This window comes from Sinocyclocheilus anshuiensis, unplaced genomic scaffold, assembly GCF_001515605.1.
Source record: "Sinocyclocheilus anshuiensis isolate Anshui unplaced genomic scaffold, SAMN03320099.WGS_v1.1 scaffold2051, whole genome shotgun sequence".
In the NCBI taxonomy this organism is placed as follows: domain Eukaryota; kingdom Metazoa; phylum Chordata; class Actinopteri; order Cypriniformes; family Cyprinidae; genus Sinocyclocheilus; species Sinocyclocheilus anshuiensis.
Genome location: NW_015551258.1, coordinates 12,844 through 40,182, shown reverse-complemented (window position 1 = coordinate 40,182; position 27,339 = coordinate 12,844). Strand labels below are relative to the sequence as shown.

The window sequence follows — 27,339 nt, the reverse complement described above, 5'->3', positions numbered from 1 at the left end:
TGCATCACAGTAATGATAATAACTTTACTACAGTCATAGGTAGTGTGGTCACCTGACTATACCAGCTAACCGGCCGGTCTGAATGAAGCCAGACTTTCAGCATTTCTTCACGTATCTTCTTGGAGGCCTTTTTCCTTTGCTAAGATCTCACTGATCTTCGTAGAACATATAGAGCACACAGTTTATGTCTGTTTTCTGACATTGCATTGTTTTAATTGCTGTACAGTAGGGCTGCACGATTAATCGCATGTGATATTTAACGCGCATGTGAAAGCACGCAGGTGATGGAGATTTACCGCTGATTACAGAACCGGCTTTCTGACAAGATGCGCGTTAAATATCGCATGCGATTTATCATGCAGCCCTACTGTACAGTAATGAACTCCACAGTACTCCCTCAGACAGATGTCAGTGCAGTTGTTAGCTGGCGAAACTGCGGGGAAAACTTTCCCTGGTGACAGAACATTTTTCCAAGCTGTACCCTGATGGAATAGTTTCCTGGTTCCAGATCAGAAAGCATTCAGTTTTTCTGTGGTTCAGGAATGGGCTCCAGCACCAGAAAGGAGCACATGCATATTTGGATTTATTTTGATTGCTTTCAGTCTGCAGTCTGTTGAGGAGTAGGTAAGGTAAATTATCTACCGTGTCGTGTTTCTCAGGCTGGTAAACATGAAGCGATCGTCAAGAACGTCCACGATCTGTTGGCCAAGCTAGCATGGGATTTTTCCCCGGAGCAGCTCGATCACCTGTTCGACTGCTTCAAGGTGAGCGGCTGCTGTCGGGACACTTTTGTTGTGCAGTGTTGTTGAGAGAGGATGCTGTGATAACCGGCTTGATTCTCGTCTCTGTGTGCAGTCAAGTTGGACGAACGCTGGTAAGAAGCAGCGGGAGAAGCTTCTGGAGTTGATCCGCAGGCTGGCAGAGGACGATAAGGACGGAGTGATGGCTCACAAAGTGCTCAACCTGCTGTGGAACCTGGCACACAGTGATGACGTCCCCGTCGACATCATGGACCAGGCTTTGAGCGCTCACATGAAGATCCTGGACTACAGCTGCTCGCAGGTCTGACCTTGAGTTTACATGCAACATCTCTTCCCATCATGCACCTGTGTGCCGCCACTCACCGTTCGGTTTCCTTTCGCCGTCTCACAGGACCGCGACACGCAGAAGATGCAGTGGATCGACCGCTTCATCGAGGAGCTCCGGACGAATGATAAGTGGGTGATTCCAGCTCTGAAGCAGATCAGGGAGATCTGCAGCTTGTTTGGAGAAGCTCCTCAGAACCTCAGGTGAGTCGTGGAGCAGGTGTCTTCATGAGGTTGTCCCGTCTGTCGGCGGTGTGTGATTATCATTCATCTCTCAAGCAGTCAGACGCAGAGGAGTCCACACGTCTTCTACCGTCACGATCTGATCAACCAGCTCCAGCACAATCACGCGCTCGTCACGCTGGTGGCTGAGAACCTGTCTGCGTACATGGACAACATGAGGCAGTTCTCCAGAGGTGTGTGTCAGCTAGCAGCAGATGCAGTTTTGCTTCCAGTTTCAGTGTGAATGAAAGCCAACTTTCACTGTAATTCTTCGGCTCAGAGCATACAGGGTTTGATCCTCAGACGGTTCGAGCGGGAAGCGTGCTGCAGCTGGACCCCACGCTGCTCACGGAGAACGGCATGAAGTGCTTCGAGCGCTTCTTCAAAGCTGTGAACTGCAGAGAGGGCAAGCTGGTGGCCAAACGCAGGGCGTACATGATGGACGACCTGGAGCTGATCGGGCTCGACTACCTCTGGAGGGTAACACCTCTGAATTAATTAAAGTGTGTGTGTGCGTCTTTTCAGTTTAGACGAGCTGCCAGTGTCCACGCGAGCGTCATGCACTCGGATCATTTGTGACCCGTGCTGGCAAAATGAGTCGGAATGTGCATGGTCTGATTTTGAGCTACAGGCAAAAAAAGAAAAAAAAAAAGAAGAAAAATGTCGATTTTTGAGGTTTTCACAAAAATTAGTTCATTAAGCCCTCGTCTAGTGATCCCAGTGCTCCAAATAATATTTTTAGATGTTTAGTTACCTTTATTTGTACGTTTGCTTGTTTCTCGCGCTGACGGTCATCCGAAGATCCCAATAAATATACACCGAATTACAGTATTTAAGTATTCACGCAGACATAATCGGTTATGTCTTAAGTGAACGTTTGTGGAAAACATCTGATGTGTAACATTATATTAGATCCGTGCATACAGTAGGTCTTAATATATAGGCCGTCTGTCTCATTAATGTTAATCTGATCTGCTCTTGATTGAACTGCTTTTGTAGTTTTAATAATGAATTTATCTGTAATGAACAGACTAAAGGGATTTTTACATTTGATTATTTGTTTTTCTTACTTGAATGCTTTTGTTTATACGTAAAATGAAAAAGGTAATGCATTATTTGTTCAGCTGTTTTGCTTTTTGCATCTGTTCTTATTTATAATAAAGATAAAATAAAAAATAGCTATATTGTGATATTGTGAAAAAATTGGAGGAAAAGATGCAACGTTGCAGGTGCTTTGAAACCTTCAGAAAACTTTAACTCGGATTTTTCTCAGAATTGACTCTATCGACTTCAAACGTGTGGCTCAGTCATTATTCCTCCGATTCCAACAAATCATGCATCATTCTGAAAGTCTCTTAATGGAGAATGTGAACATAAAAAGAACATTTTTGAAAATGTGCTCATTGTGATTCATTTTGCCAGCACAGGTCACATTTTGATCTCCTAACAGTCATCACCGGCATATTGGCGTATTATCAACGTGTCTAATTGTAATGTTTTCTCATATTTTAATTTAAAACTGTGATTTAAGTACATTCAAATGAATTAATAAAATATCGCCCAGCCCTAAATCCACTAAAGCGGCTGTCTGTCACTACCTGGTTTTCAGTTATTAGCTGGTTTGTAGAGTCTGGTTGTGAATAACTGAATTCACAGTGACACCGTATTCAAGATCATGTTATTCAGTAAATTCATTTGATTTCTTCTCCACAGGTCGTGATTCAAGGCAGTGATGATATCGCCACTCGAGCGATAGACCTGCTGAAGGAAATATACACCAACCTCGGACCAAAGCTACAGGTGAATCAGGTGAGCCGGTGTTCCTCGCCTGACCGCCAGCCGCTAACACACCGCTAAATCACGTCTGATCCGGTGCTGTCGCCATTTACAGGTCGAGATCCATGAGGACTTCATCCAGTCGTGCTTCGACCGGCTCAAGGCCTCGTACGACACGCTGTGTGTGCTGGACGGAGATAAGGACAGCATTAACTGCGCCAGACAGGAGGCCATACGCATGGTGCGCGTTCTGACGGTGCTCAGAGAGTACATCACCGAGTGTGACAGCGACTACCACGAGGAGAGGACCATCCTGCCCATGTCCAGGTGCCTGCTGCAGTTATACCAGACCTTCTGTAGTTCTGCTGGCCGTGGGATCGATTCCCGGGGCACAGCTTTCTGATGCAGTGGAGTCAGCGTGAAGAGTTTGAAGTTGAGACAGAAGTAGAGGCAGATCTTTTCTTCTGTATTGTGATGCATCTGAATGTAACAGATTATCGGTAATGTTGGGTGGGGCTTGGTACTGTGCATCCATTGTTGATTGGATGATGAGATGTGTATGCAGATGAGCGTGAGCTTGCAGGGGCGGGGTTATGAGAACGGAATGATCCACTGGAAGATGGATTTCACTGGAAGATCCAGTTATTATGTTTTAATTAAACAAGGTCAAAACGTTTTTAAAAAATGAAACATGCACTGATGAATTCTTCACCATATGTGACCCTGGACCACAAAACCAGTCATAAGGGTAAATGCATCATCTGAAAGCTGAATAAATAATCCAGACTTGAACACATGCAGTAGGAAGCCAAACAGTGACAAAAGGGTCTGAACTGCTTTCTGGTGTTGTCTGTGTCTGCGCTCCAGGGCGTTCCGTGGGAAGCACATCACTCTGGTGGTGAGGTTTCCCAATCAGGGCCGTCAGGTGGAGGACTTGGACATCTGGTCCCACACCAACGACACCATCGGCTCGGTCCGCCGCTGCATCCTCTCTCGCATCAAAGCCAACAGCACACACACTAAAGTAGAGCTGTTCATCGGAGGAGAGATCGTGGACCCCGCTGAGGACCGCCGGCTGATTGGACAGCTCAACCTCAAAGATAAAACTGTGAGCTTTACAGATGTCTCAGTGTGTATGTTAGGGGTGTAACGCTACACAAACATGACGCTACCTCGGTTTTGACGTCACTGTTCGGTATGGTTTCGGTACAGCAGTGCCAGTAGTAACACTAGTTTACTGCACAAATTGCTTTTTCTTTAAGTAAATTCAATTACAATGATAATTTTAATAACTTCCGCCCGACTCGTCCACCGGCTCGCCCGGGAACCACACAAACCACTACAGCGACGGGCCGAACCCCGAGGTGGAGAGCTGCCTGCCAGGAGTGGTGAGAGCCATGTTTGTGCTTCATATGATAACCTCAGGTCTGAATGAGCCATGCATCTTATAAAATGAATCGTCACGTGAAAGATCATGTTGGTGTTTGAATAGTGTTCGCGATCTTTAACGATCTGTTTAAGTGCTTTGTCATGTTAATGGCGACACCTCTCTTGCATGTTAGCTTAAGGCAAGAGGAAAAGAAAAAATACCATCGAAAGACAGTAAGTTCCCTTCAGACATGCATTCATATAAACTCCTGCCCAATTGAATCGCGATTTGTTTAGCATCTCAACCGATTTGAGTCGTTACATATTCGAATCGATTTTCAACCGGCTCGCGGTTAATCGTTACATCCCTAGTTATTAGTGTTTTATTTGGCATTGATTTTGACAAAATCCTGTGGAATATCAGTTATTTATTGGTTATCAGGTTATTGGTATGGGCCAGAGTTGTAATTTCTGGTCTGACGCACAGAATAGTCTGTCAGCACGTCTTGTTGAGGTGACTGTTTTTCTTCTCTCCTCAGATCATGTCGCTGCATCTGCGCTATATCTCCTTCTTGTGGCAGATCGCTGATCTGGGCTGCACCCTGAGCATGCCGCTACTGCGAGACGGAGCTCGAGTGCTCATGAAGCTCATGCCTCCAGGTCGCAGCAAACATCATGATGACTTGCTGTGTAGCATGCGGTCTGGCTGTGAGGGTCACTGAAATGTGCTGCTTGTGTTCACAGATAACACTACAGTGGAGAACCTGCGAGCGATCTGTTTGGATCACGCTAAGCTGGGAGAGAACAGTCTGAGTCCCACTCTGGATTCACGCTTCTTTGGCCCGTCTGCTTCACAAGTGCTCTACCTCACCGAGGTATCTTCATACTGCTGTAAAAACATCGTTCGTGTGCTCCGTCACGCTTCTGCACCTGCAATTGTAATCGTCGCAGTAGCTGTTGAGCTTGACAGCAAATCAGCTCAGAAATCTTTGGTTTGTGTGGTGTCAGGTGGTGTATGCGCTGCTGATGCCAGCCAGTGGAACGCTGGGAGACGACGCCAGTGACTTCCAGTACAACTTCCTGAAGAGCGGCGGCCTGCCTCTGGTTCTGGGCATGCTCACCAGGAACAACTTCCTTCCCAGTGCGGACATGGAGACGAGACGCGGCGCCTACCTGAACGCCCTGAAGATCAGCAAGCTCCTGCTCACTGCCATCGGGTTCGGACACGTGAAGGCCGTGGCGGAGGCCTGCCAGCCGCTGGTGGAGGGAACCAACCCCGCGTCACCAGTGCGCCACTCTTCTCACGTTAGGACTTGAGACTTGATTGTTTTCCTCACGGTCATGTGACTTTGTGTTTGTCTTCCAGATAAATCAGGCGACCCATGAACAGGCGCTGGTGCTGCAGAACGCTCTCCAGAGCATTCCCAATCCCGCCTCCGAGTGCATGCTGCGCAACGTGTCCCTCCGGCTGGCCCAGCAGATCTCTGACGAGGTTCCTGACCTGCACCGCTTTACAGTCGCAGTGTGAGGCCTACTTCACTCTGATATTCCTAATTGTGTTGCTTTCCGTCATTGTGCAGAACTTCTTCCAGGCCTCAAAGTACATCCCGGATATCTGTGTGATCCGCGCCGTGCAGAAGATCGTCTGGGCTTCCGGTTGTGGGATGGTGCATCTGGTCTTCAGCTCGAACGAAGAGATCAGCCAGATCTACGAGAAGGCATGTTCATGGTTCATCAGCGCTCGCCACCAGTGTTTTTATCCCTCGTTTAAGCGTGCATCTGTCGTTCTGCAGACTAACGCGGATGAGCCGGACGCTGAAGACGAGCAGGTGTGCTGTGAGGCGCTGGAGGTCATGACCTTGTGTTTTGCTCTGCTCCCTACGGCCCTCGACACGCTCAGCAAAGAGAAAGCCTGGCAGACCTTCATCATCGACCTGCTGCTGCACTGCCAGAGCAAGTACGTACTTACAGGAGCAGTGCACTTCTGTTGAGACGCTCTCCACTCAGTTTAGAAATTGAATATAAAACAAACGCCTTTACAGTAAATGTATTTACAGTGGACGCCTAATAGACCAGTGAGCTGCAGAAATGCACCGCTGAAGGTATTTAGTGTAAGTGTATGTGTTTGAGCTATCATCTGAAGCTCTGCTGTATTAGTGATGTACTTCCTGTAGGTGGATTTTGCTCTATATGAACAGTTTCTCAAATCCCTTCCTGGTGCCCTTGTGCCGATACCAAGCACAAATAAGAGTTTACTAGTTTCACATGATCAGTTAATGTTAGGGATGCAGCAGAGAAAGAGAACACAGGCAGAAATTCTTGTCTTAAGATGTTAAGATGCGCTGATAGACACCTGGTTAAAAGTCTAAAGTGATTGAAATTTAGTTAGTACACATTAAAATCCCAAACATCAGAAGTGACGGATCATTGGATTATTTGTGCATTAATGAAGAGCGTTTACCTGCACTTGTGCTGAGGCTGTTTATCGTGACACGTGAGAACAGACACTGTGAAAGTCAGATGAAGTCGTTTAAGAACCTGCCTCTGTTTGTTTGTTTGTTTGTTTGTATGTTTGTTTGTTTTCAGAGCTGTGCGTCAGATGGCACAGGAGCAGTTCTTCCTCATGGCCACCAGGTGCTGTATGGGACACAGACCCCTCCTGTTCTTCATCACCCTCCTCTTCACTGTTCTGGGAGTGAGTACAGCATCACAGCGCTCGCGTTTGAGTGATCTAGACGCCAGTCGAGTGATAACTGTTCGCTGCTCTTTCAGAGTACGGCGAAGGAAAGAGCGAAGCACGCTGGCGATTACTTCACGCTCTTGCGCCACTTACTCAACTACGCCTACAACAGCAACATAAACCTTCCCAATGCCGAGGTGCTGCTGAACAACGAGATCGACTGGCTCAAGAGGATCCGGGTGAGTCCACAGCGCTTCCACTCCATGCACGAGGAACAGGACGGAGCGATGGCTTTAATTCTCTTTCCTCTGGTTTTCATGGACGTTCAGGATGAGGTGAAGAGGAGCGGAGAGACGGGTGTGGAAGAGACCATTCTAGAGGGTCATCTGAGGGTCACCAAAGAGCTGCTGGCCTTTCAGACCCCGGAGAAAAAGTTCTACATCGGCTGTGAGAAAGGAGGCGCTAATCTGATAAAGGTGATCGGTCTATGCTTTGATATATATTTGTACAGATATGTTGTGAAAGTGAAGTGCACTTGATTTGTATCTGTCTGTGTCTCTCACAGGAGCTGACCGATGACTTCATCTTCCCGGCGTCTAACGTGTTTCTGCAGTTCGTGAAGAGCGGCGAGTTCCCGGCGGAGCAGGCTATACCGGTGTGCAGCAGTCCTGCGTCTATAAACGCCGGCTTCGAGCTGCTGGTGGCGCTCTCTGTCGGCTGCGTGCGGAACCTCAAGCAGATCGTCAACACGCTCACAGACATGTACTATCTAGGTACTGACTGCATTTCAGATAAACCAGCTGACGTGAAGGGCTTTGCCTGCGTATTAAACACAGACCTGTGGTTTGATCCTAATGGAACCAGATGGTTTTATATTGCTTGTTTATAGGCCTGTTTGCTTTTAGTGTATCAATGAGCCTCATTAACAAAGCATCTGAAAAACATCCTTTATAAATTGAATCGAATGCAACTTTTATAGAAGTGCATTCTGCTCCTGTTTCATGAACAAGAGGCGTTTTAAACTCCTGCATCTGGTCTCAGGTTGCGAGGCGCTTACAGAGTGGGAGTATCTGCCTCCGGTGGGGCCGCGGCCGAACAAAGGCTTCGTGGGTCTGAAGAACGCAGGAGCCACGTGCTACATGAACTCCGTGATCCAGCAGCTTTACATGATCCCGCCCATCCGCAACGCCATCCTGGCCATCGAAGGCACTGGCAGCGACATCGACGACGACGACACGTCCGGAGACGAAAAGCAGGACAACGAGGTAAAAAGTGCACAGCCGTGTCACTCGAGCGTACTGAAGTCAGTGCGAATGCGTCTGAATGTGCATCGTTGTGCTGCAGAGTAATGTGGACCCCAGGGATGATGTGTTCAGTTATCATCAGCAGTTTGATGACAAGCCCTCTCTCAATAAGGCCGAGGACCGTCAGGAGTACAACATCGGAGTGCTGCGGCATCTGCAGGTCATCTTCGGTCACCTCGCCACGTCCCGTCTGCAGTACTACGTGCCCAGAGGCTTCTGGAAACAGTTCAGGTACAGTCAGCCGTGAATGCATGTGGGGCACTGTGTGTACATCAGCCACAGCGAATCAGATTTTGTGTATAATTCGTGGGGAAGTTTAAATCCTTTTTCATTTCCAAGCTTAATATCCAGAGACCACTGTAAGTGAAAACACTGATGTTTTCGAGAGTTGTTTGAAGCACTTGACATAAGGGCTGGGCGATATGGCAAAAAAAATTTTTTCGATTTTTTTTCTAGTCTACTTGAAAATGTAGCTACAACATTATTCAAGAAACTTTTTTTTTATTTTTATAATCCTCTAGTTAAAGAAATTTCTTTTCCGAATGCAACACACATGATGTAAATGTTAAATCACTTGTTAAATATCTTAGATCTTTGAGTTCAGCTCATGAAAAATGGGGGCAAAAACAAAAGTGTTGCGTTTATAATTTTGTTCAGTGTAAATGTTAAACAAATCACTTGTTAAATATTTTTGCGGAAAAGATGCTTGAACTACAACTACATCTTGTACAAACTTTTCTTATACATATTATATGTTCAGAAATAATACAAGGAAAATGCTTTAAAAAAAACAAATCTCAGAAGTCAAGGTAATTCAAATTCAGAATGACTGAAGGTAAAACAGCAGTAGACTATTATTAACTATAAATGTTCTGTCAAAATAATCAACATCAGCTTTAGTAGTAGTTTAATAGTTCTGTACAGGTTTTTATTGGATTGTGCTGCTTTTCCATTGTTTTTTCTGTGTAAACATGGGCGCGTTTGACTGTTTAATTTAATTTATGTAAATATTAATATTAATTAATAATTATTCATGCATTTAGCAGATGCTTTTATCCAAAGCGACTTACTTTGCGTTCAGGTTGTAACTTGTTATCATGCTTGCAACATGCTAGTAGCATGCTAATCATGCTATAAACATGTTAATGAAATCTATCTAATCTATCTAAATTTTCAAACTTTAGGCTTTTACAACTGCTTTAAACTTTCAGGCTAGGTTTTCTCAAGCCAACCTAAAGTTTGTCTTGACTTTTTTTTATCTAGTTTATTTTTGTCATTCTGTCTGGTGATGCTAGTGGCTCAGAAATGACACAGTGCACTTTTAATCCCTGTGAAGTAAGACGACTGCGTTTGAAACGTTCCCGCAGGTTATGGGGGGAGCCGGTGAATCTGAGAGAGCAGCACGACGCGCTGGAGTTGTTCAATTCCCTGGTGGACAGTCTGGATGAAGCACTGAAAGCCCTCGGCCATCCCAGCATGCTCAGCAGGATCTTGGGCGGCTCGTTTGCAGACCAGAAGATCTGTCAGGGTTGTCCTCACAGGTAAGACAAAGACGTGTCAATCATTCTGAGGATGTTGATTTGTTCCATCTGTATTAGTCTTGCTGTGATAAACAGTGTTAAGCCGCAACACCGGTTACGTCACTTGCTCACCGCAGCACCGTCTTTTTGATTTTTTTTATAGTAATAAAATCATTTAGTTAAGTTAAAGAACAGACACTACAATGAAAAACTGAACGCAGCGTGCCGAGCAACAGTCGCATCACAGATCAGCAGCAGGAGAAGCAGGAGTCAGATTTCATTCATCATGTGAGGAGAGACAGACCAGACCGTTGCGGAAGATTTAGTTACGAAACGAAATGCAAAAGAGCCTGTTTGGTGATATTTTTGATTTTGAAAAGCCTGTTGACTTTTGCAGTTTATTTGCAGAAGTGTTTTTTTTTTGGTAATTTATATATTTTATTTTACTTCTAGGTGTATGCCGTGCCTCCAACTTTCTTATTTGCTTTGCTAATAAACATTCTATGTTTCTTATTTATTTGGTCCCACAGTGTTTGCTGATTTTCAGTTTTTTATTTAAACTTTGTGTAGGTTATTTTATATTAGGCCTATAGCATGGTGTATTTTTATTCGTTCTGTTAATAAAAGTTCTGTTTAATATAAGTGAGTTGGTCGTTGTACTGTTTTGTTGTTGTCCATTCAAGAAATTGACGCTGAATTGCTGCTAACTTAAAAGTGAAAGTAAAATGCGCAAAAGCGAGGAAAACCCCAACAAACCCCAGTGAGACCGGTATTACCGGTGTTGTCACACATTGAATAACTAGTGGGAAAATTTAATCACCGTCACAACCCTAATCCATATACGTGTGTTGTGTGTGTCTTCATAGGTATGAGTGTGAGGAGTCCTTCACAACACTGAATGTAGACATCAGGAACCACCAAAACCTCCTTGACTCTTTAGAACAGTACGTCAAAGGGGATCTTCTCGAAGGAGCCAATGCGTACCACTGTGAGAAGTGCAACAAAAAGGTGAGACGTGTTCCCTAAATCCGGTCTGATTGAAGTTGTGCAGACTGGTGAGCTTTGCTCTGGTTTGCCGTCAGGTGGACACGGTGAAGCGTCTCCTTATAAAGAATCTCCCGCCGGTGTTAGCCATCCAGCTGAAGCGCTTCGATTACGACTGGGAGCGCGAGTGTGCGATTAAGTTCAACGATTACTTTGAGTTCCCTCGTGAGCTGGACATGGAGCCCTACACGGTGGCAGGCGTGGCGAAGCTGGAGGGTGACGAGGTTCCGCCGGAGAGCCAGGTCATCGCTGAGAACTCTGATCCGAACAGCAGCTCCCGCTATCGGCTCGTGGGTGTGCTGGTGCACTCGGGGCAGGCCAGCGGCGGACACTACTACTCTTATATCATGCAGCGGCACTGTAATGGCAGCGACGGACTGAAGGACCGCTGGTATAAGTTTGATGACGGCGACGTGACGGAGTGTAAGATGGACGATGACGAGGAGATGAAGAACCAGTGCTTCGGTGGAGAGTACATGGGTGAGGTGTTCGACCACATGATGAAGCGCATGTCGTACCGGCGGCAGAAGCGCTGGTGGAACGCCTACATTCTGTTCTATGAGCGCATGGACGCAGCAGGGGGCGATGGAGAGCTGCTGAAGTACATCTCCGAGCTGACGCTCACGTCCCGGACGAACCAGCCTAAAATGCCCTTGGCCATCGAGGCCAGCGTTCGCAAACAGAACGTGCAGTTCATGCACAGCCGCATGCAGTACAGCCTCGAGTATTTTCAGTTCGTTAAGAAACTGCTGACCTGCAACAGCGTCTACCTGAACCCTCCTCCAGGTGAGTGGTGTTTTCAAGATGCATTATATCCGTCGCCGGACGGTCCTGCAATCCGTAAACGCCTTCTGCTGGTGTTTTGTTAAGATTCACCTCTTTTCTGGTCTTTCTAGGTCAAGATCATCTTTTACCAGAAGCTGAAGAAATAGCGATGATTAGTATACAGCTTGCAGCTAGATTTCTGTTCAGCACTGGATTCCACACAAAGAAAGTCGTCCGAGGCCCTGCTAGTGACTGGTGAGCGTTTACTGTGTGTCTCTGCTTCTGATGCACTGATGAAAGTGTGGACATATCTACTCATTTTAGAATAATAGTAAAGTAAGGGAATTACTAAATGACTGAAGTGCCACCCTTTGACTTATTCCAGCTCACACTGGTCATTTTCTCAACCAACATTAAACTGGTAGAGCACATTTGTGTTGATTGACTCCTCTCCTCATCATAGACTGGACTTGTTTTTCTTTCAGGTATGATGCCTTGTGTATTCTGTTGCGTCACAGCAAGAACGTCCGCAGCTGGTTTGCACACAGCGTCCTCTTTGCCTTCCCCACGCGCTTCTCGGAGTTCTTGCTGGAGTGTCCGAGTTCGGAGGTGCGCGGAGCTTTTGCCAAGCTCATCGTGTTCATCGCACACTTTTCCCTGCAGGACGGACCCTGCCCTGCTCCGGTCACCTCGCCCGGCTCGTCCACACAGGTGAGGGAGAGAAATAACTGCAGTATAACCTCAAAGATCTGACGGTGTCCCATATTCCTCAACCAGTAATTCGGCTGAACCTCATTGTGCTTGTCATAATTTTAGACTGAAATCATTTAGGGCACTGCTTGCAGGGGAAATGGAGTTACCGGCCTTTTAAAGGTGACCTATTATGCCCCTTTTTACAAGATGTAAAAAGCTGGTGCTCCCGCCTCCCTTTTCAGAAGAGGGCGGAGCTTCAAGAGCTCATGCTCCAGCAAAACAGGACAATCTCACGCAATCTGATTGTACTGTGCAGTAAGTGCGCGTTTATGAATTACACAGACGGGGAGCACGGCACAATAAAAATAACCACATAGCTGGTCTCATGGTGCCTTCCAATTTTTAACTACCACATTCCTATTTACGATCATTCTGGTAGCACGTGAAGGCAGCATCAGTGAAAACAGTTAGAGACAATGGTAGCTTTAGCAACATTAGCCTTACAGAGAGCCAAGAAGCTCTTTTGGAAAACAAAATATGACGTGTGATGCTCACTTTGCTGATGTTTGCGCACGAAGCGTTGGTATCGATCCCTCTTTCAGAAGCAGTCTTTGCACAACTCCAGCGCTGAACTGACCCTCGTTTGTGAGGCAGCCCGGCGTAAAATGATTAGCACAAACATATAGGACTTTTCCGTTTTTTTTCCAGGACATTCCCTTCGAAACTGAAATGTAACCACCGTGTCCAACTCCTGTGTTCGTTGGTGCATCCCAACACACGACACTTGTAATGCCTCTTTGGCGCTGACATTGTATCTCCAGCAGCTACAGCAAGAAAACCGTAATGGCGGACTGCTGCTTCTCACTCAGGGCGGGGCCTATGCTAATAGGGCGGAGAGTGTCACAAATGGGCGGGACTTTCCCAAGTATGACATTATTATAGGGAGAAATCTGGAACTGCTTGTTTGGAGAGACCGTTTATGATTTATTGGGATTATAAAATAATGAGTGGGTGGATTTTTACCATTATAGGCTGGTTGTTTTCACACACTGCGGCCACACAACTGTGTTTAAACACCTTATAAAAGCAGTTTTTGCACAATAGCTCACCTTTAAACCTGAGACAGAACTTGTTTTGCTGTGATTTGTGAGCAGGCCTGTGACAGTGTGACCATGAGTGACCATCTGTTGCGGGCGGTGCTGAACTTACTGAGGAGAGAAGTGTCCGAACACGGACGCCACCTCCAGCAGTACTTCAACCTCTTCGTCATGTACGCCAATCTGGGTAAGCGCTCGTTCGCTCTTGGTTCCCATAAGTCTCGACAGGTTTATGTGGATGTAGAATGTCAGAATGATGCTGTCTGTCTGCTGCAGGTCTGGCAGAAAAGACACAGCTGCTGAAGCTGAGCGTTCCAGCTACGTTCATGCTGGTGGCGCTGGACGAGGGTCCCGGGCCTCCCATTAAGTATCAGTACGCAGAGCTCGGCAAACTCTACACCGTAGTGTCACAGCTGGTGCGCTGCTGCGACGTGACGTCACGCATGCAGTCCTCCATTAACGGTGAGTGTTAACTATGCTGGTGTCCTTTCACGTGTCACACGAAGGCTGTCAGGTTCTCAGCTCTTTCTCGCACACTCTTCTCTGACAGGTAACCCACCTCTGGCCAATCCGTTCGCCGACCCCAGCCTCACGGCTCCCATCATGCCCCTGCAGCAGCTGGTGGCTGAAACCCTGTTTGTGCGCACCAGCTACGTGAAGAAGATCATCGAGGACTGCAGCACTTCTGAGGAGACGGTGAAGCTGCTGCGCTTCTGCTGCTGGGAGAACCCACAGTTCTCCTCCACGGTCCTCAGCGAGCTGCTCTGGCAGGTTAGTCAGTGATGAACGCTCAGTGGAAGCCTGTTTCCTGTAGGCCACTCGTTGTGAATGTCCTGTCGTTCCTTGCGGTGTCAGGTGGCGTATTCCTACACCTATGAGCTGAGGCCTTACCTGGATCTCCTGCTGCAGATCCTCCTGATTGAGGACTCGTGGCAGACGCACCGGTGAGTCGAGATCTGCGTGATGATGAGAGCATCTGAATGTCAAAGAGCAAGTGTCCTCATATCAGTTCTCTCTTTAGGATCCACAATGTTTTGAAGGGCATTCCCGATGACCGAGACGGGCTCTTTGACACCATCCAGCGCTCCAAGAACCATTATCAGAAACGGGCCTATCAGTGCATTAAATGCATGGTGGCCCTCTTCACCAACTGCTCTGTGGCTCATCAGATCCTGCAGGTGAGGCTGACGTGTTGTCATTTACAGTTTACAGTTACTGGTTTAGCACGGGTCTCCAGCTCTGCTCCAACACACCTGCCTGTAATCAAGTAGCCATGAACACCTTGATTAGCTGCTTCAGGAGTGTTTGATTGGGGTTGGAGCTGAAGTCTGCAGGAGCGATCAAGTTTAAGTGTCAAGTTTCAAGTTTAAGGTCAAGAGCAGAAGTGACTGATCCCAGGGAGGCAAGAACAACTCTATAGTCATCTATAAAGGCTATAAGAGTCTTGGCTCTTCGGGTGGAGTTGGAGGATCTTTCTATGTTCGTGGGACAGTGATGGTTCTTAAAAAGAGACAATTAACACTCTTATGCTTTTCTCTCCTGTTGTAAATCATTGTTGGGAAACAAAACACCAAGTAGTGATTGTGTTTTTCATAATGTATCTCAGAGTAATGGGGATCTGAAGAGGAAGTGGACGTGGGCAGTAGAATGGCTGGGTGATGAGCTGGAGAGGAGGCCATACACGGGAAACCCTCAGTACAGCTACAACAACTGGTCTCCTCCGGTTCAGAGCAACGAGACGTCCAACGGATATTTCCTGGAGCGCTCTCACAGCGCCCGCATGACCCTGGCCAAGGCCTGCGAGCTCTGTCCTGAAGAGGTGAGCGGGCAATCAATCGAGTCTGTTCCTTTGCCTAATCAATATAGAATTTTGGGGAGTTGGTCTATTTCTTGAATAATAGGTAATACAATAAGATTTTTAATAAACATTAGGCTAAGATAACATTAATGCAACTGGCTGGCCAGACACTTTTATCCACAGCAACTTGCATTGAAGGTGTACATGTTATCTGTTCATACATTTCGCTCTACTAGATCAACACATGTTTGTTTGTTTGTTTGTTCAGGAGCCAGATGATCAGGAAGCACCTGATGAGCACGACTCGTCGCCGCCGGAGGACACTGCGCTCTATCCTCATTCTCCAGGAACACAGTATCAGCAGGTGACGTCCACACGCTAGTCCTTCATACACGAGTTAGACGGCTGACAACTAACTGTGCTTATATCATTATTATATATACCTGCTGCTCTTTCCTCCTCTTTCACACTCGTTCATTGCTGCAAACCCGATGACTGTTCTGCCAGATTTCAAACCGGTTTGAATGTACATATGTGTGCTTTATGCCAGTTTAATGCCACATCAGTTCAAAGCGTGTTGTAATGTCTGCCACGAGTCTCATGATCTTAACTTATTATTAAATCATTACCAGCCACTCTCATAGATCTCACTCGTGTTGTTCCCTCTCTCTGCAGCCTAATAACCAGCCTCATGGGCAGCCCTACACCGGCCCGGCCGCCCAGCACATGAATAACCCGCAGCAAGCCCCGCAGAGGCCTCAAGAAAGCTGGGAGGGAACGGACGAAGTCCCTCCAGTCCAGACTAAAGAGTAGCAGTCGCCCACACCTTGCCTCGAGACCGCATCTGCTCGTCTCCAGGACCGAGACCAGGCCTTACAAACAGCAGTCTCGTAACGTACTCTATGCCACCCAACTCCTGCAGCACTGACGTCTCTCTTCTCCACACTAGATCTGTCTGTGATGATGAACCTGGAGCGACGTGAGTGTCCACACTGTCTGCAGACGAGCTGCGTGGGTACAGCTCTTGGAGTGATCCGTCACTGTAGCGTGAGCGTTCAGGAATAGTGATGGTGTATATAGTGTGCAAATATCTAGACCTTTGGACCCCCTCCTGTTCCATCATCATCATCATCATCATCATCATCTAAAAATACCACAGCACCCGAATGAAGGGAAACCCGAGGCTTCGTCGTCGCCGGGTGTTGCTCGTGTGTGAGGATGAGTTTGCTGCGTCAGCACCGAGGCACACAAACATTACATGCTCATGACTCTCCGTGTGGTTTCTGGAGCAAATCGGCGTCACTCTACTGATTTAGAAGGCATTGAAATCTTTCAGCGATGCTTATTTGTTTTGCTTTTCTTCATTCATCAGGGCGCCTTCAGGCATGTTAGGAGTGTGCTGTGATCTTCTGTTAGGGTCTTTAACACCACTTTCTCGTCCATCCACTTCAACCTCATTAGCAGCTGGTGGCTGCAGATTTACTCCACAGAGTAAAGTCTCTCTGGCACTCGAGTCCATGTTTCATTTGTATTGTCAGCGGGCTGGAAAGTGTAATAACTCATCTTGTTTTGCCACCATTGAATCGAATTTCAGTTGCCCTAGTTCTGAGTCTGCCTCTTGGCTCCTCCCACTTCCTCCGTCCCTGTCCAATGAAAATGCAGCCACGGCCACACTGCTCTGTATCCGGGGAGATTTGCAGGGAGGTCATCGTGCTCCGGGATTCATCAACTCTACTGGATTTATAAAGTGTGGCTCTTTTGTCTGAATACCAAAATGCCAGCGAAGGAAGTGGGAGCCCACCATATTTTATTTTGCTGTTTTCTTTGATAGAGGTTATTTTGTTGAATTTGAGAAGAAAGCGTTTGAGCGTTTGAATGAAAAGGCCTTGTCCTAGTGTCGTTATTTTTAAGAGGATATTCACTCTGCAGAGTTCTGTGAGCCCTGTTTTTGCCGAGCGTTGTTTACGGCGTGAGGTTGAATTCTGGAGCTGCTTTAGCCATGTGAAGTTTTCACTTGAAGTCTTTCTTTCCCTGCACAGATGTATAATAACAGAAGCACTGCACCACTGGAAACAATAAATTACACATTTAAATGCAAGTTTTACTTTTTATTAGCTTTCCGATGGTTTCTATAAGAAGGTACATTTTGTAAATACCTAATGCACGCAGAAACACGCTAGTTAAATCATTGTGTGCTGATAGATTTTATTCAGCAGACGGTCAGAACGCCACGTGGATCTGCTGAAGGTTATCCTGAAACATCTGCAGACATCCTGACAAAGACTGAACGGCCCTGAACTAGATCTTGACGGTTCGATTGGGTAGTGAGTGGGGATGGAGGGGTTAAACCATCTTAACTAGCACTACAGGTCGACCTTCTCTCAGGCCATCTGTTAAGAATACTTCCTCTGTGACCGAGAGAATCTCACAAGCTCCATTTTTGTAAATGCTCATTAGAGTGACATTTGCCTTCTGCTTTGTTTTTGCTGTTTCAGGAGTGGGGATGGAGGGGTTAAACCATCTTAACTAGCACTACAGGTCGACCTTCTCTCAGGCCATCTGTTAAGAATACTTCCTCTGTGACCGAGAGAATCTCACAAGCTACATTTTTGTAAATGCTCAGAGTGACATTTGCCTTCTGCTTTGTTTTTGCTGTTTCAGGTTTAATTTTGTTTGAATTCTAAAGCTCTTTTAGCGAAACTTGCATGGATAATATTCCTCGGCCTTCGAGCACTGTACAAACCCAGCACACTAAAATTATACTTTAAAGGTAAAAAATAAATGGTATTTGAATTACGTGTCTGTCTGATAAACTGACCTACATCTGCTCAAAACATCTGATTCAGTGCTCATAGTTTAAACACTGTACTCTGAAATTTCAGTTATGAAGCAGCAACTTTAATGCAGCACATCCCTGTTTTTGACCAAAGTAACAGCATCACATTGCAAAGGGTTCATCACTAAGGACGTGTTTTGTGAAATGACTGGACAGCTTGACTTTTTCTTTTGAAGCTGTTATGATCTTCAGACACTCAGGTCTGTTCTGCAGAGACTGATACACATTTCACACACTGGTGTACTGTTTGCATCCTGTAGCTCAAGATTATGATTCAGAAAATATGTATTTGCGCTTGTAGAACAAATGAACTACACTTCCAGGTGATCTGTGAGGAGATGAAATGCAGCAGCATTAAATGACCGACGAATGACCCGGATTCAGCTCAACTAGGCCACATCTGCAGGTGTAAACAGCCCCATGTGTATGGAAGGCCATAACTGCCAAAAACACGTGAATTTTAACACGTCAACAACATGTTAAATACATGTTTGCCGTGAAAAAGCAGCACGTATTCAACACGTATATGAAGTGTTAAATATGTGTTAAAAATCAGTTTGAAGGGTCACTGGCTGCTGAAGACTTGGGTCAAACCATTTCTGTGAGCTTAGAGGGGTGTACCATTCATAGACTAGGCTACCACCATTTAACATGCCATAGATCTGCTTATTCAGCCTTTTTATTTTGTCATTTTTTGTATAGCCTATAGAGATGATATATTTAAATGGCAGTTTTATGAAAAATTTGATAAATAGCCTCGTTTTTCTCCACTCATGCCTTTTTGTAAATAAACACATTGGTGGGCATTCTAGCTTTAACAGTGATCAAACTTAAATTAGCATCAAAGCATTAAGATTTGTTACAACGCGTGAACTACGCTTATTTAACGTGTTGCAATTCACGTGTTTTTGGCTCATATATGCCTTCCATACGTGTGGCGTCGCTGCCATAGACTGTACGGCCGCTCCTCGAAGTCTCGCGTGAAGAGCGTCACGCGGTGATTCTGTCGTCCAATAAAATGACGCGGTTTCCGCTGCGCTCTTATTTCACCCTCAGCTTGAGAAAGACGCGCAGCTCGAGTTCCGAATATCGTCGACGCGGAGTCTAATTCAGACGCACTGAAGATTATTAAAACCCGAACGTTTCCTTTTAAAGCAACGTTTGCGTTTCCGTTTTTCTTTCCTTTGTTCAAAGTGTCAGGTTTCACCGACCGGCGTCGACGGGAATCACAGCGGAGCGCGAGCGACACACCGGCGAACAAAGAAACCCGTTTGCGCGAGAGATCCGCCTTCATCAGCCCACAGTTATGAGTCATGTGGCCGTCGACGGTGTGCACGGTCTAGAACAGCAGGTGAGTTAAGCGGGGTTTCGGCCTGCGGCGCGTTTAAGATGGAGGCGCTGCTGTCGACGAGCGGATGATGGCGGAGCCGCGGCGCGTTTGTTTGTCACACGCGGCTGCGTCTCGCGATGCGTCCGCGGGGTTCGGGAGGTTCGGGTTCTGAACGGTTTTCGCGCAGAGATTTCAGTGTAACGTTACTTCATGAGTGTCTGCATCGAGATCGAGCAGGAAAACTTTCAGCTAGCGGATTTCTGGCCTGTAACTGAGAGTCTTCTGGCCTTTTGTCTGACCAGCTCTTTTTCACTGCGTTTGCTTTGATATTGTTTATTTGCTGGCGTTACTTCTCTTAATAGAAACTGGCTTTATTTATTTTTGTACGTCAGATGATCCCAAACGGACGCGAATATCGCGATGTAACGCACCGATTCTTCCAAGAGTTTTAATTTCCTGTAACGACACGCAGCGAATAATTCTCTAATTTAATTCGCGTGATGAAGTTGTGTGTGAGAACGTTAATTTAGTGACGCATGGCTTTGTTGTGTGTGTCAGTGTTTATAATCGTCTAAACCAGCTTGGGAGGTTTGAGTGATTTCGTAGGTTAAGGTCGATGTTATATCGTTGAACACCGAAGGCTGGAGTAACGCGTCCTCTGTACAAACTGAACGTGCTCCCCGTGTTTCCTCTCACTGACCCCAGATCAGCTCTTAAAAGTGTTTCTGTCCTCATCACATCAGCTGTCTAACCAGATCTCTTCTCTTTCAGCTCGCTGCCCTAGACTTGAGCTCTGCTGATGTTCAAGGAGTCCCTGGAAGTGAGTATCTGTCTCAGATCTTTTTCTGACTTCAGTTTTGCTCTGGATGAAGGAGAGTTGTGTGTGCAATGCTAACAAAGTCTGTCTTCTCCAGGGCGTTACATTCCACCTCATTTAAGGAACAAAGAAGCTTCCAAAAATGGTACTACACTTTTCTTGTCTTGTCTGGCTAACCCTTAAACTCCAGCGCCGGGTTGTAATTGTCTGATTTAAAGCCTCACTGGCTATGTTTACTTGCACAACTTTTGTTTCAGTCGGACTGAATTCATTCTGATTGATGAATCTTTACATAAACGCTGAATAAAGTGATCGGGTTGATGTGCGCGTTTATATGTCAGAAGCTTTGACATGCGCACACTGCACAGATACGTGACCCTGGAGCACGAAACCAGTCATAAGGGTCAATTTTTTGAAATTGAGATGTATACATCATCTGAAAGCTGAATAAATAAGCTTTCCATTGATGTATGGTTTGTTAGGATAGGACAATATTTGGCTGAGATACAACTATTTGAAAATCTGGAATCTGAGGGTGCAAAAAAATCTAAATATTGAGAAAATCATCTTTAAAGTTGCTCAAATTAAGTTCTTAGCAATGCATATTACTAATCACGGTAGGAGATTTACAAAATATCTTCATGGAACATGATCTTTACTTAATATCCTAATGATTTTTGGCATAAAAGAGAAATGTATAATTTTGACCCATACAATGTATTGTTGGCTGTTGCTACAAATATACCCCAGTGACTTAAGACTGGTCACATACACAGTTTCCCGCTGTTTGTGCATAATAACCATTCTCCTACACTGTTCCTTTATTTATTTTAAACCGCAGAATTAGCTAATATTTATCCATTTCTGGTCATAATTTGGCACCGCTGTGCCGTGCTGCTTATATATATCAGGCAGTAAAAACGCCTGTCGTCTGTGGATGAGAATCTGAAACGGACTGATGGGACGTCGTCCTGCTCCACTTCACAGACGCTGAGTGAAGAGAGTTTTATAATGACGGGACACTCATTTATTCAACAGGAAGAACAGCTCGTTACGCACGTCTTTAACACTATATCTGCATCGTTGCACATGCGCAGTCCTTCCAGTTTCGGTTTTCAATCTGATCGAGTGTTTACATGCACTCTCGATCGTACTAGAAAAGGAATAAACCACACCTTTCAATCCGATCTAACTTTCATTCGGATCGATTGAGGCATTTACATGAAGGCTTTTCAGTCCGATTGAGCCGCCAATCTGATTACTAGCGGATTATTTAGTTGCGTGTAAACAGTGTTTGTGGCGCAGCATGTCTGCAGGACGTCTAGTCTATCGTTTGCTTCGGTCTAGGTGCCAGTGCGCTTCTGTCTCGAACACTTTCCACGTGCATGTTGTTGTACTGTTCGGTACTCATCCTGACCCAAAATCGAGTGGTTTTCCACCAGCGTTTTTGGATCATTTTATCCCCCCTCCATCTTTTGTCCATTGACACAAGTGATCGATATGCTGGCATGCAAAAAAACAACTTCCAACAAGCCTTTCTGAACCGTATTGGCCGAGACTCTCAGCAGTATAGGTTTGAGATGCTCGGTGATCTTTAGGCTTATCCTTGTGACGAGGCTGTTTGGCCCAGCACCCTCCTGACTATACGTTTGTTCTTTTAGCAGGAGCTTATTCCTCTGGTTGACAGAGCGGTTACTCGGTGGCACCAGGAAGGAGCTGTAAGTTTCTATTGACAGCCTTTGGCTAAAGAGAGACTTTGAGGGGAAATCCTCAAATATGCATGATTCCACGATTAATTCTCAGCACACACTTGGAATCGTAACCGCTTATTTCAGCCACATTTCTTTCCAATGCAAGATTGCAAATGTCGTCCACGGGCTTTGAAGAGCACTTTTGTTTAAAGACCCAACTCAGATGAGGGGGGAGATATTTAGAGTGGATGCTCCCATGTCTGCATTTACTTGAATTTTCAGCATTTTGCAAGCAATTTATTTTTAGAACTTATGTGCATCTTGGCATTTCATCTAGCATTTTTTAAATTTATTTTTTTATGCAATATTCCAAAATGCATGTAAAAATAGCTGGATGGAAACATAGCTAGTGTGCAGTCTGTGAATCTCTGCTTGCTTCTGTCTAGGTGCCAGTGCACTACTGCACTCTCTCATTCCTCTCTTTCGGACTGTTATTGGTACACATCTTGAGCCAAAACAGAGTGCTTTCCACTGACATTTTTGGATAATTTTATCCCCCCTCCATCGTTTGTCCAGTGACTCAAGTAATCAATATGCTGGCATGTAAAAAAAAAAAAAAGTGCGTCTACAATTCAACCAGAGCTTGTCTGAACCGTATTGGCCGAGACTCTCGGCAGTATAGGTTTGAGATGCTCCGTGATCTTTAGTCTTATCCTTGTGACGAGGCTGTTTGGCCCAGCACCCTCCTGACTATACGTTTGTTCTTTTAGCAGGAGCTTATTCCTCTGGTTGACAGAGCGGGTTACTCGGTGGCACCAGGAAGGAGCTGTAAGTTTCTATTGACAGCCTTTGGCTAAAGAGAGACTTTGAGGGGAAATCCTCAAATATGCATGGTTCCACGATTAATTCTCAGCACACACTTGGAATCGTAACAGCTTATTTCAGCCACATTTCTTTCCAATGCAAGACGCAAATGTCGTCCACGGGCTTTGAAGAGCACTTTTGTTTAAAGACCCGACTCAGATGATATTTAGAATATTTAGAGTGGATGCTCCCATGTCTGCATTTACTTGAATTTTCAGCATTTTGCAAGCATAGCCGGTCAAGCCGGTCAAGTCGAGGACTGGTTGCAGACTACCTAACTAGTGCCAAGAAGTCCATGCCTTACTTGACTAACTGCTTTGCTTTTGACCATCCGCCCCCAGAATGCTCCGCTCCATGTAACGTTTCTAGCACACGTGTGTTTAATAACCCCGTCCTCTCGCTCTCACACAGATTCTCCCGGAGGATGGGATAACGGACGCAGCAATGGCTTCGTGAACGGCTGCCATGATGGCCGAGACAACCGCATGAATGGGGGCAACAGTTTCGGTGGCCGCGGCTCCATGCGCAACGACCGCGGAGGAAGAGGAGGCTTCAGAGGTAAAACCAGCGGCTCCTACAACCCCATCCAGCCAATGCAGAGCGCAGGCAGGTGTCGTCACCATACGTCTGAGAACGCTTGCTTTGCTGTTTGACTACACGACTTGCACTGCTGCTTTTTGATGTGAATCGTTCTCTCTTTATTAGGATTTGGTTATGACAACAAAGATGCCAGTGGCTGGAATGCCCCAAAAGACACTGCCTACAACAGCGTTGGCGGCCGCTCTGACCGGGGCAAATCATCTTTCTTCAATGACCGCGGGTCTTCATCCAGGGGGCGGTGAGGCTTTGTTGCTTGCTTTAGTTGCTGCTTTGTCTCTTTATTGAATAACTTGTGATGTAAGTCTCTGTAAGTCCTGGATCTGTCTGAGGCAGTGTTGTGTTTGGCAGGTACGAGCGTGGAGGTTTTGGCGGCGGTGGGAACAGCCGATGGGTGGAGGACTCCAGAGACGATGAAGACTGGTCCAAACCATTGCCTCCCAATGAGCGTCTGGAACAGTGAGTGTTGCTGTTTTGACATAATGCTGCTCTCAGGTTCCTGTAAAGGTGTTCCTACTTCACCTATCCCTGAACAAAAACTAGCTATGATGTGTGAAGTAGTTTTAGCAATGTTTTACTCCAAGATATGAGTGCTTTTAAAATTCTGCAGTGAAGAGCATCAGATTGAAGTAGTTGCGACATTGTGTCGTTCATATAATCTTGTAAATGTGAGCATTGATTTGACTTGGCGTTTGCGTACGGTTTTTTTTAACCAAAGTGGAGTTTAGCCTGACACTTGTTCCTGTTTTCCTGCAGTGAGCTCTTCTCTGGAGGCAACACGGGGATTAACTTTGAGAAATATGATGACATTCCTGTTGAAGCCACAGGCCAGAACTGTCCACCACATATTGAGAGTGTGAGTCACCTGATCATGATCAGAGTTTAATTGCAAATTATTTATTTATTTATTTTTTTATCACCATCTTTGTGTTTTTGTAATACAGTTCCATGATGTAGATATGGGAGAGATTATTATGGGAAATATAGTCCTGACCCGCTACACACGTCCCACTCCTGTCCAGAAGCACGCTATTCCCATCATCAAGACTAAGAGAGACCTGATGGCGTGCGCACAGACAGGTGAGACATCCGCTTAGTTGCTCATGATTTGTTGTTTTTTTAGTACGTGTGTGTGTGTGTATGGTAAATGCTTGATTGACCTTGTCTTTGTGACTGTAACTAGGTTCTGGTAAGACTGCAGCCTTCCTGCTGCCGGTGCTGAGCCAGATATACACTGAAGGACCGGGAGAGGCGCTGCAGGCTGTGAAGAACAGTGCACAGGTAGCACTCCCTGTGTGTTAGTTTGCCAATAAAGAACTGGCTCTCTACATTTGTTGGATATCTTAACTGGGTGTCTTGTCTTTAGGAAAATGGGAAATATGGCCGCCGTAAGCAGTATCCCATTTCACTGGTTTTAGCCCCAACAAGGGAACTGGCGCTCCAGATCTACGATGAGGCCAGGAAGGTAATAAACAACCGAACCAGAACACCGTCTCATTGGAACTTCCCAATTTCTGTTGGGTAATGTTTGTTTTTTTTAAATCCCGTGTGTGTAGTTTGCGTACCGCTCTCATGTGCGGCCCTGTGTGGTGTATGGAGGCGCTGATATCGGTCAGCAGATTCGTGATCTGGAGAGAGGCTGCCATCTGCTGGTGGCCACTCCTGGGCGTCTGGTGGACATGATGGAGAGGGGCAAGATCGGCCTGGACTACTGCAAGTACGTCACTGATCTGCTGCACTTTTTGCCTGTGTGGAATGTGGTTTTGTTTGCTGTTGTTGCCTAACAATTTGTGATTTGCATTCCCATTCCGTTGTAATTCAAACCTTTGGATTTCACTTCCTTTTGGTTACTTTTAATGGTCCTTTGGGTACCCCGTCCAAGAATGCACTAGCTTCTCATATTTTCACTGTTTTGTGGTTTGACAATGAGTTGTGTGTTTCTGTCGTTAGTTATCTGGTGCTGGATGAAGCAGACCGGATGTTGGACATGGGCTTCGAGCCACAGATTCGCCGTATCGTCGAGCAGGACACCATGCCGCCCAAAGGGCTTCGTCAGACCATGATGTTCAGTGCCACCTTCCCCAAAGAGATCCAGGTGAGTGTTGCAGGCTAATCTCTTTAAAACACCTCGTGATGTTACAACCTCAGGACGGCTCTGGCTTGTACTGTTCGTTAGACTTGTCTGAAGAGCTTTTGGGTTTCTTAGATCTTGGCTCGTGACTTCCTGGAGGAATATATCTTCTTGGCTGTGGGCAGGGTTGGGTCCACCTCTGAGAATATCACCCAGAAGGTGGTGTGGGTTGAAGAAAATGACAAGAGGTCCTTCCTGCTCGACTTGCTCAATGCCACAGGTAAGTTTGTAAATGGCCTCTGAACACTCAACCTTCATCTGATTTTTGTCTTTGTGGTCATTTCAGTATGACCTCTTCACAAAGGATGTCATGTTTGAGATTAAATTAGCTTGTTTTGTGACTGGATTAAACTAATCTTTAGGTTGAAGTCACTCTTTGAGGTTGAGGACAATGGGAGAGTTAAATCTCATTTTGAAAGCGGTTCTCTAAACACCAGAAATGACATTGAAAATTGTGAATTGCATGCATGCTCTGCCAGCACCTGAATGCAGAGCTTCGTCTTAACCCATGTAAACCATATCAAAACTGAAACTGATATTTGTTGAAGCTCATCATAAGGTCTGATTTTATTCAGTCATTCCGAATGAGGTTCAGGACAGTACGGGGGAGAGCGTAGAAAAACCTGGTAAGTGGAGATGTTTATCTGTCCACTGGAAGTGGAACAAATGTAAGTCTCATCTCACTACTTCATTTTGCTTGAACATTGTTTGTTTTCCAACCCCTCCGCTTCAATGTCGAATGAGATCTAGTTTAGAGCCCTGCATTTCAGCCCGAGCCCGAAGGGGCACAACTTGTTTACGCCCCTAGGGCCAGGCTTCGGGCCAATTTCATGTCATAGCTCACACGCGGGCCGGGCATCGAGCCAGTTTTAGACTTCTCCTACTTTTTATATTTTAGTAAGGAGATATTTTTGTTTATTAATAAGTGTTTTTTTACTGCGGAGATGGCTTCATCTTTGCAGCTGACTCCGCCATTAGAGAGAAATGCACCATTAATACGGTTTACATGATACGGTTCTGTTTCTAATTGAATGGTTTCGTTTTAAAGTAGACATTTCAAGCTTCCTGTAGGTATATTTCTCATGTGTAATGATAGTGGTGAGGTCTATACGCTGAGTTTCGGTTAATTTTTCTGTGACGCGCTTCGGTTTACTGAGACGGCAGAAAATGCGTCCTGTTTTCTTTATTTTACAAAAGCACAACGTTTCGTTGTTATGAGTGTACACAATTAGACCCTTTACAGTTTTCGGAATGGATTTTATTGTAGGCAAGTCGAGTGTTGATTTGAGAAGGCTAAATTGATCAAACGTGGTCAACTCGCAGTTGGCTGCTTGGTTGTCACTTATAAAAAAAAAAAAAGCTTGAATTTAACAAAATACTCAACATTTTTCTAAAATAACTTAAAGAAACAAAATTAAATATAATCACGTTGATATTAAAAACTAAACTGAACTATTTTAATGGCTGCAACAGTAGTATAGGCTGTGTAATGGGGAGGAGGAAGAAAGAAAAAAAAAAAACAACCCCCGGGCTCCAGTCGGACTCGGACCGAGAATTCTGATAAGCTGTCAGACAAGGGCCTGGCAAGGGCCTGATCGTCTCAGGCCAGGGCCTAGATTTGAGGCCCATGCAGGGCTTTAATGTAGTTCTCATGGTGTTAAGATTTTTACTTGACACTTTTTTTTTTTTTTTTTTCTTTCCCTCCCCTGGTTTTTCTTTTG

At 45.6% G+C, this 27,339-nt stretch overlaps 2 protein-coding genes across 6 annotated transcripts in view; both read left to right on the top strand.

Annotated features, from left to right (window-relative positions):
* The window catches only part of LOC107663438 (probable ubiquitin carboxyl-terminal hydrolase FAF-X), a 31,458-nt gene extending 14,008 nt beyond the window's left edge, over window positions 1–17,450 (top strand). Inside the window, exons 10-44 of the mRNA XM_016453676.1 lie at window positions 630–764; window positions 856–1,062; window positions 1,153–1,289; window positions 1,368–1,501; window positions 1,588–1,787; window positions 3,021–3,116; window positions 3,199–3,410; window positions 3,951–4,220; window positions 4,296–4,318; window positions 4,383–4,471; window positions 4,991–5,111; window positions 5,196–5,326; window positions 5,460–5,738; window positions 5,818–5,943; window positions 6,032–6,169; window positions 6,245–6,408; window positions 7,038–7,146; window positions 7,224–7,370; window positions 7,461–7,607; window positions 7,697–7,904; window positions 8,173–8,396; window positions 8,476–8,666; window positions 9,803–9,976; window positions 10,822–10,963; window positions 11,038–11,785; window positions 11,896–12,019; window positions 12,250–12,475; window positions 13,612–13,741; window positions 13,831–14,016; window positions 14,105–14,325; window positions 14,410–14,498; window positions 14,576–14,732; window positions 15,161–15,373; window positions 15,621–15,716; window positions 16,028–17,450. Coding sequence (XP_016309162.1) covers window positions 630–764; window positions 856–1,062; window positions 1,153–1,289; window positions 1,368–1,501; window positions 1,588–1,787; window positions 3,021–3,116; window positions 3,199–3,410; window positions 3,951–4,220; window positions 4,296–4,318; window positions 4,383–4,471; window positions 4,991–5,111; window positions 5,196–5,326; window positions 5,460–5,738; window positions 5,818–5,943; window positions 6,032–6,169; window positions 6,245–6,408; window positions 7,038–7,146; window positions 7,224–7,370; window positions 7,461–7,607; window positions 7,697–7,904; window positions 8,173–8,396; window positions 8,476–8,666; window positions 9,803–9,976; window positions 10,822–10,963; window positions 11,038–11,785; window positions 11,896–12,019; window positions 12,250–12,475; window positions 13,612–13,741; window positions 13,831–14,016; window positions 14,105–14,325; window positions 14,410–14,498; window positions 14,576–14,732; window positions 15,161–15,373; window positions 15,621–15,716; window positions 16,028–16,165 — 6,132 coding nt within the window. The 3' untranslated portion in view covers window positions 16,166–17,450. The remainder of the gene's footprint in view (window positions 1–629; window positions 765–855; window positions 1,063–1,152; window positions 1,290–1,367; window positions 1,502–1,587; window positions 1,788–3,020; window positions 3,117–3,198; window positions 3,411–3,950; window positions 4,221–4,295; window positions 4,319–4,382; window positions 4,472–4,990; window positions 5,112–5,195; window positions 5,327–5,459; window positions 5,739–5,817; window positions 5,944–6,031; window positions 6,170–6,244; window positions 6,409–7,037; window positions 7,147–7,223; window positions 7,371–7,460; window positions 7,608–7,696; window positions 7,905–8,172; window positions 8,397–8,475; window positions 8,667–9,802; window positions 9,977–10,821; window positions 10,964–11,037; window positions 11,786–11,895; window positions 12,020–12,249; window positions 12,476–13,611; window positions 13,742–13,830; window positions 14,017–14,104; window positions 14,326–14,409; window positions 14,499–14,575; window positions 14,733–15,160; window positions 15,374–15,620; window positions 15,717–16,027) is intronic.
* Window positions 17,451–19,213: 1,763 nt separating this feature from the next.
* Window positions 19,214–27,339, top strand: part of ddx3xb (DEAD-box helicase 3 X-linked b) — a 12,475-nt gene continuing 4,349 nt past the window's right edge. Inside the window, exons 1-14 of one of the 5 annotated variants that reach the window (XM_016453670.1) lie at window positions 19,214–19,539; window positions 20,290–20,338; window positions 20,433–20,480; window positions 23,302–23,496; window positions 23,596–23,728; window positions 23,839–23,946; window positions 24,244–24,343; window positions 24,432–24,567; window positions 24,671–24,768; window positions 24,854–24,952; window positions 25,044–25,204; window positions 25,438–25,582; window positions 25,694–25,838; window positions 26,194–26,244. In XM_016453670.1, the coding sequence (XP_016309156.1) occupies window positions 19,495–19,539; window positions 20,290–20,338; window positions 20,433–20,480; window positions 23,302–23,496; window positions 23,596–23,728; window positions 23,839–23,946; window positions 24,244–24,343; window positions 24,432–24,567; window positions 24,671–24,768; window positions 24,854–24,952; window positions 25,044–25,204; window positions 25,438–25,582; window positions 25,694–25,838; window positions 26,194–26,244 (1,513 nt within the window). In that variant the 5' untranslated portion in view covers window positions 19,214–19,494. The remainder of the gene's footprint in view (window positions 19,540–20,289; window positions 20,339–20,432; window positions 20,481–23,301; window positions 23,497–23,595; window positions 23,729–23,838; window positions 23,947–24,243; window positions 24,344–24,431; window positions 24,568–24,670; window positions 24,769–24,853; window positions 24,953–25,043; window positions 25,205–25,437; window positions 25,583–25,693; window positions 25,839–26,193; window positions 26,245–27,339) is intronic. The other 4 variants (XM_016453671.1, XM_016453672.1, XM_016453674.1 and 1 more) reach the window with 4 other exon arrangements.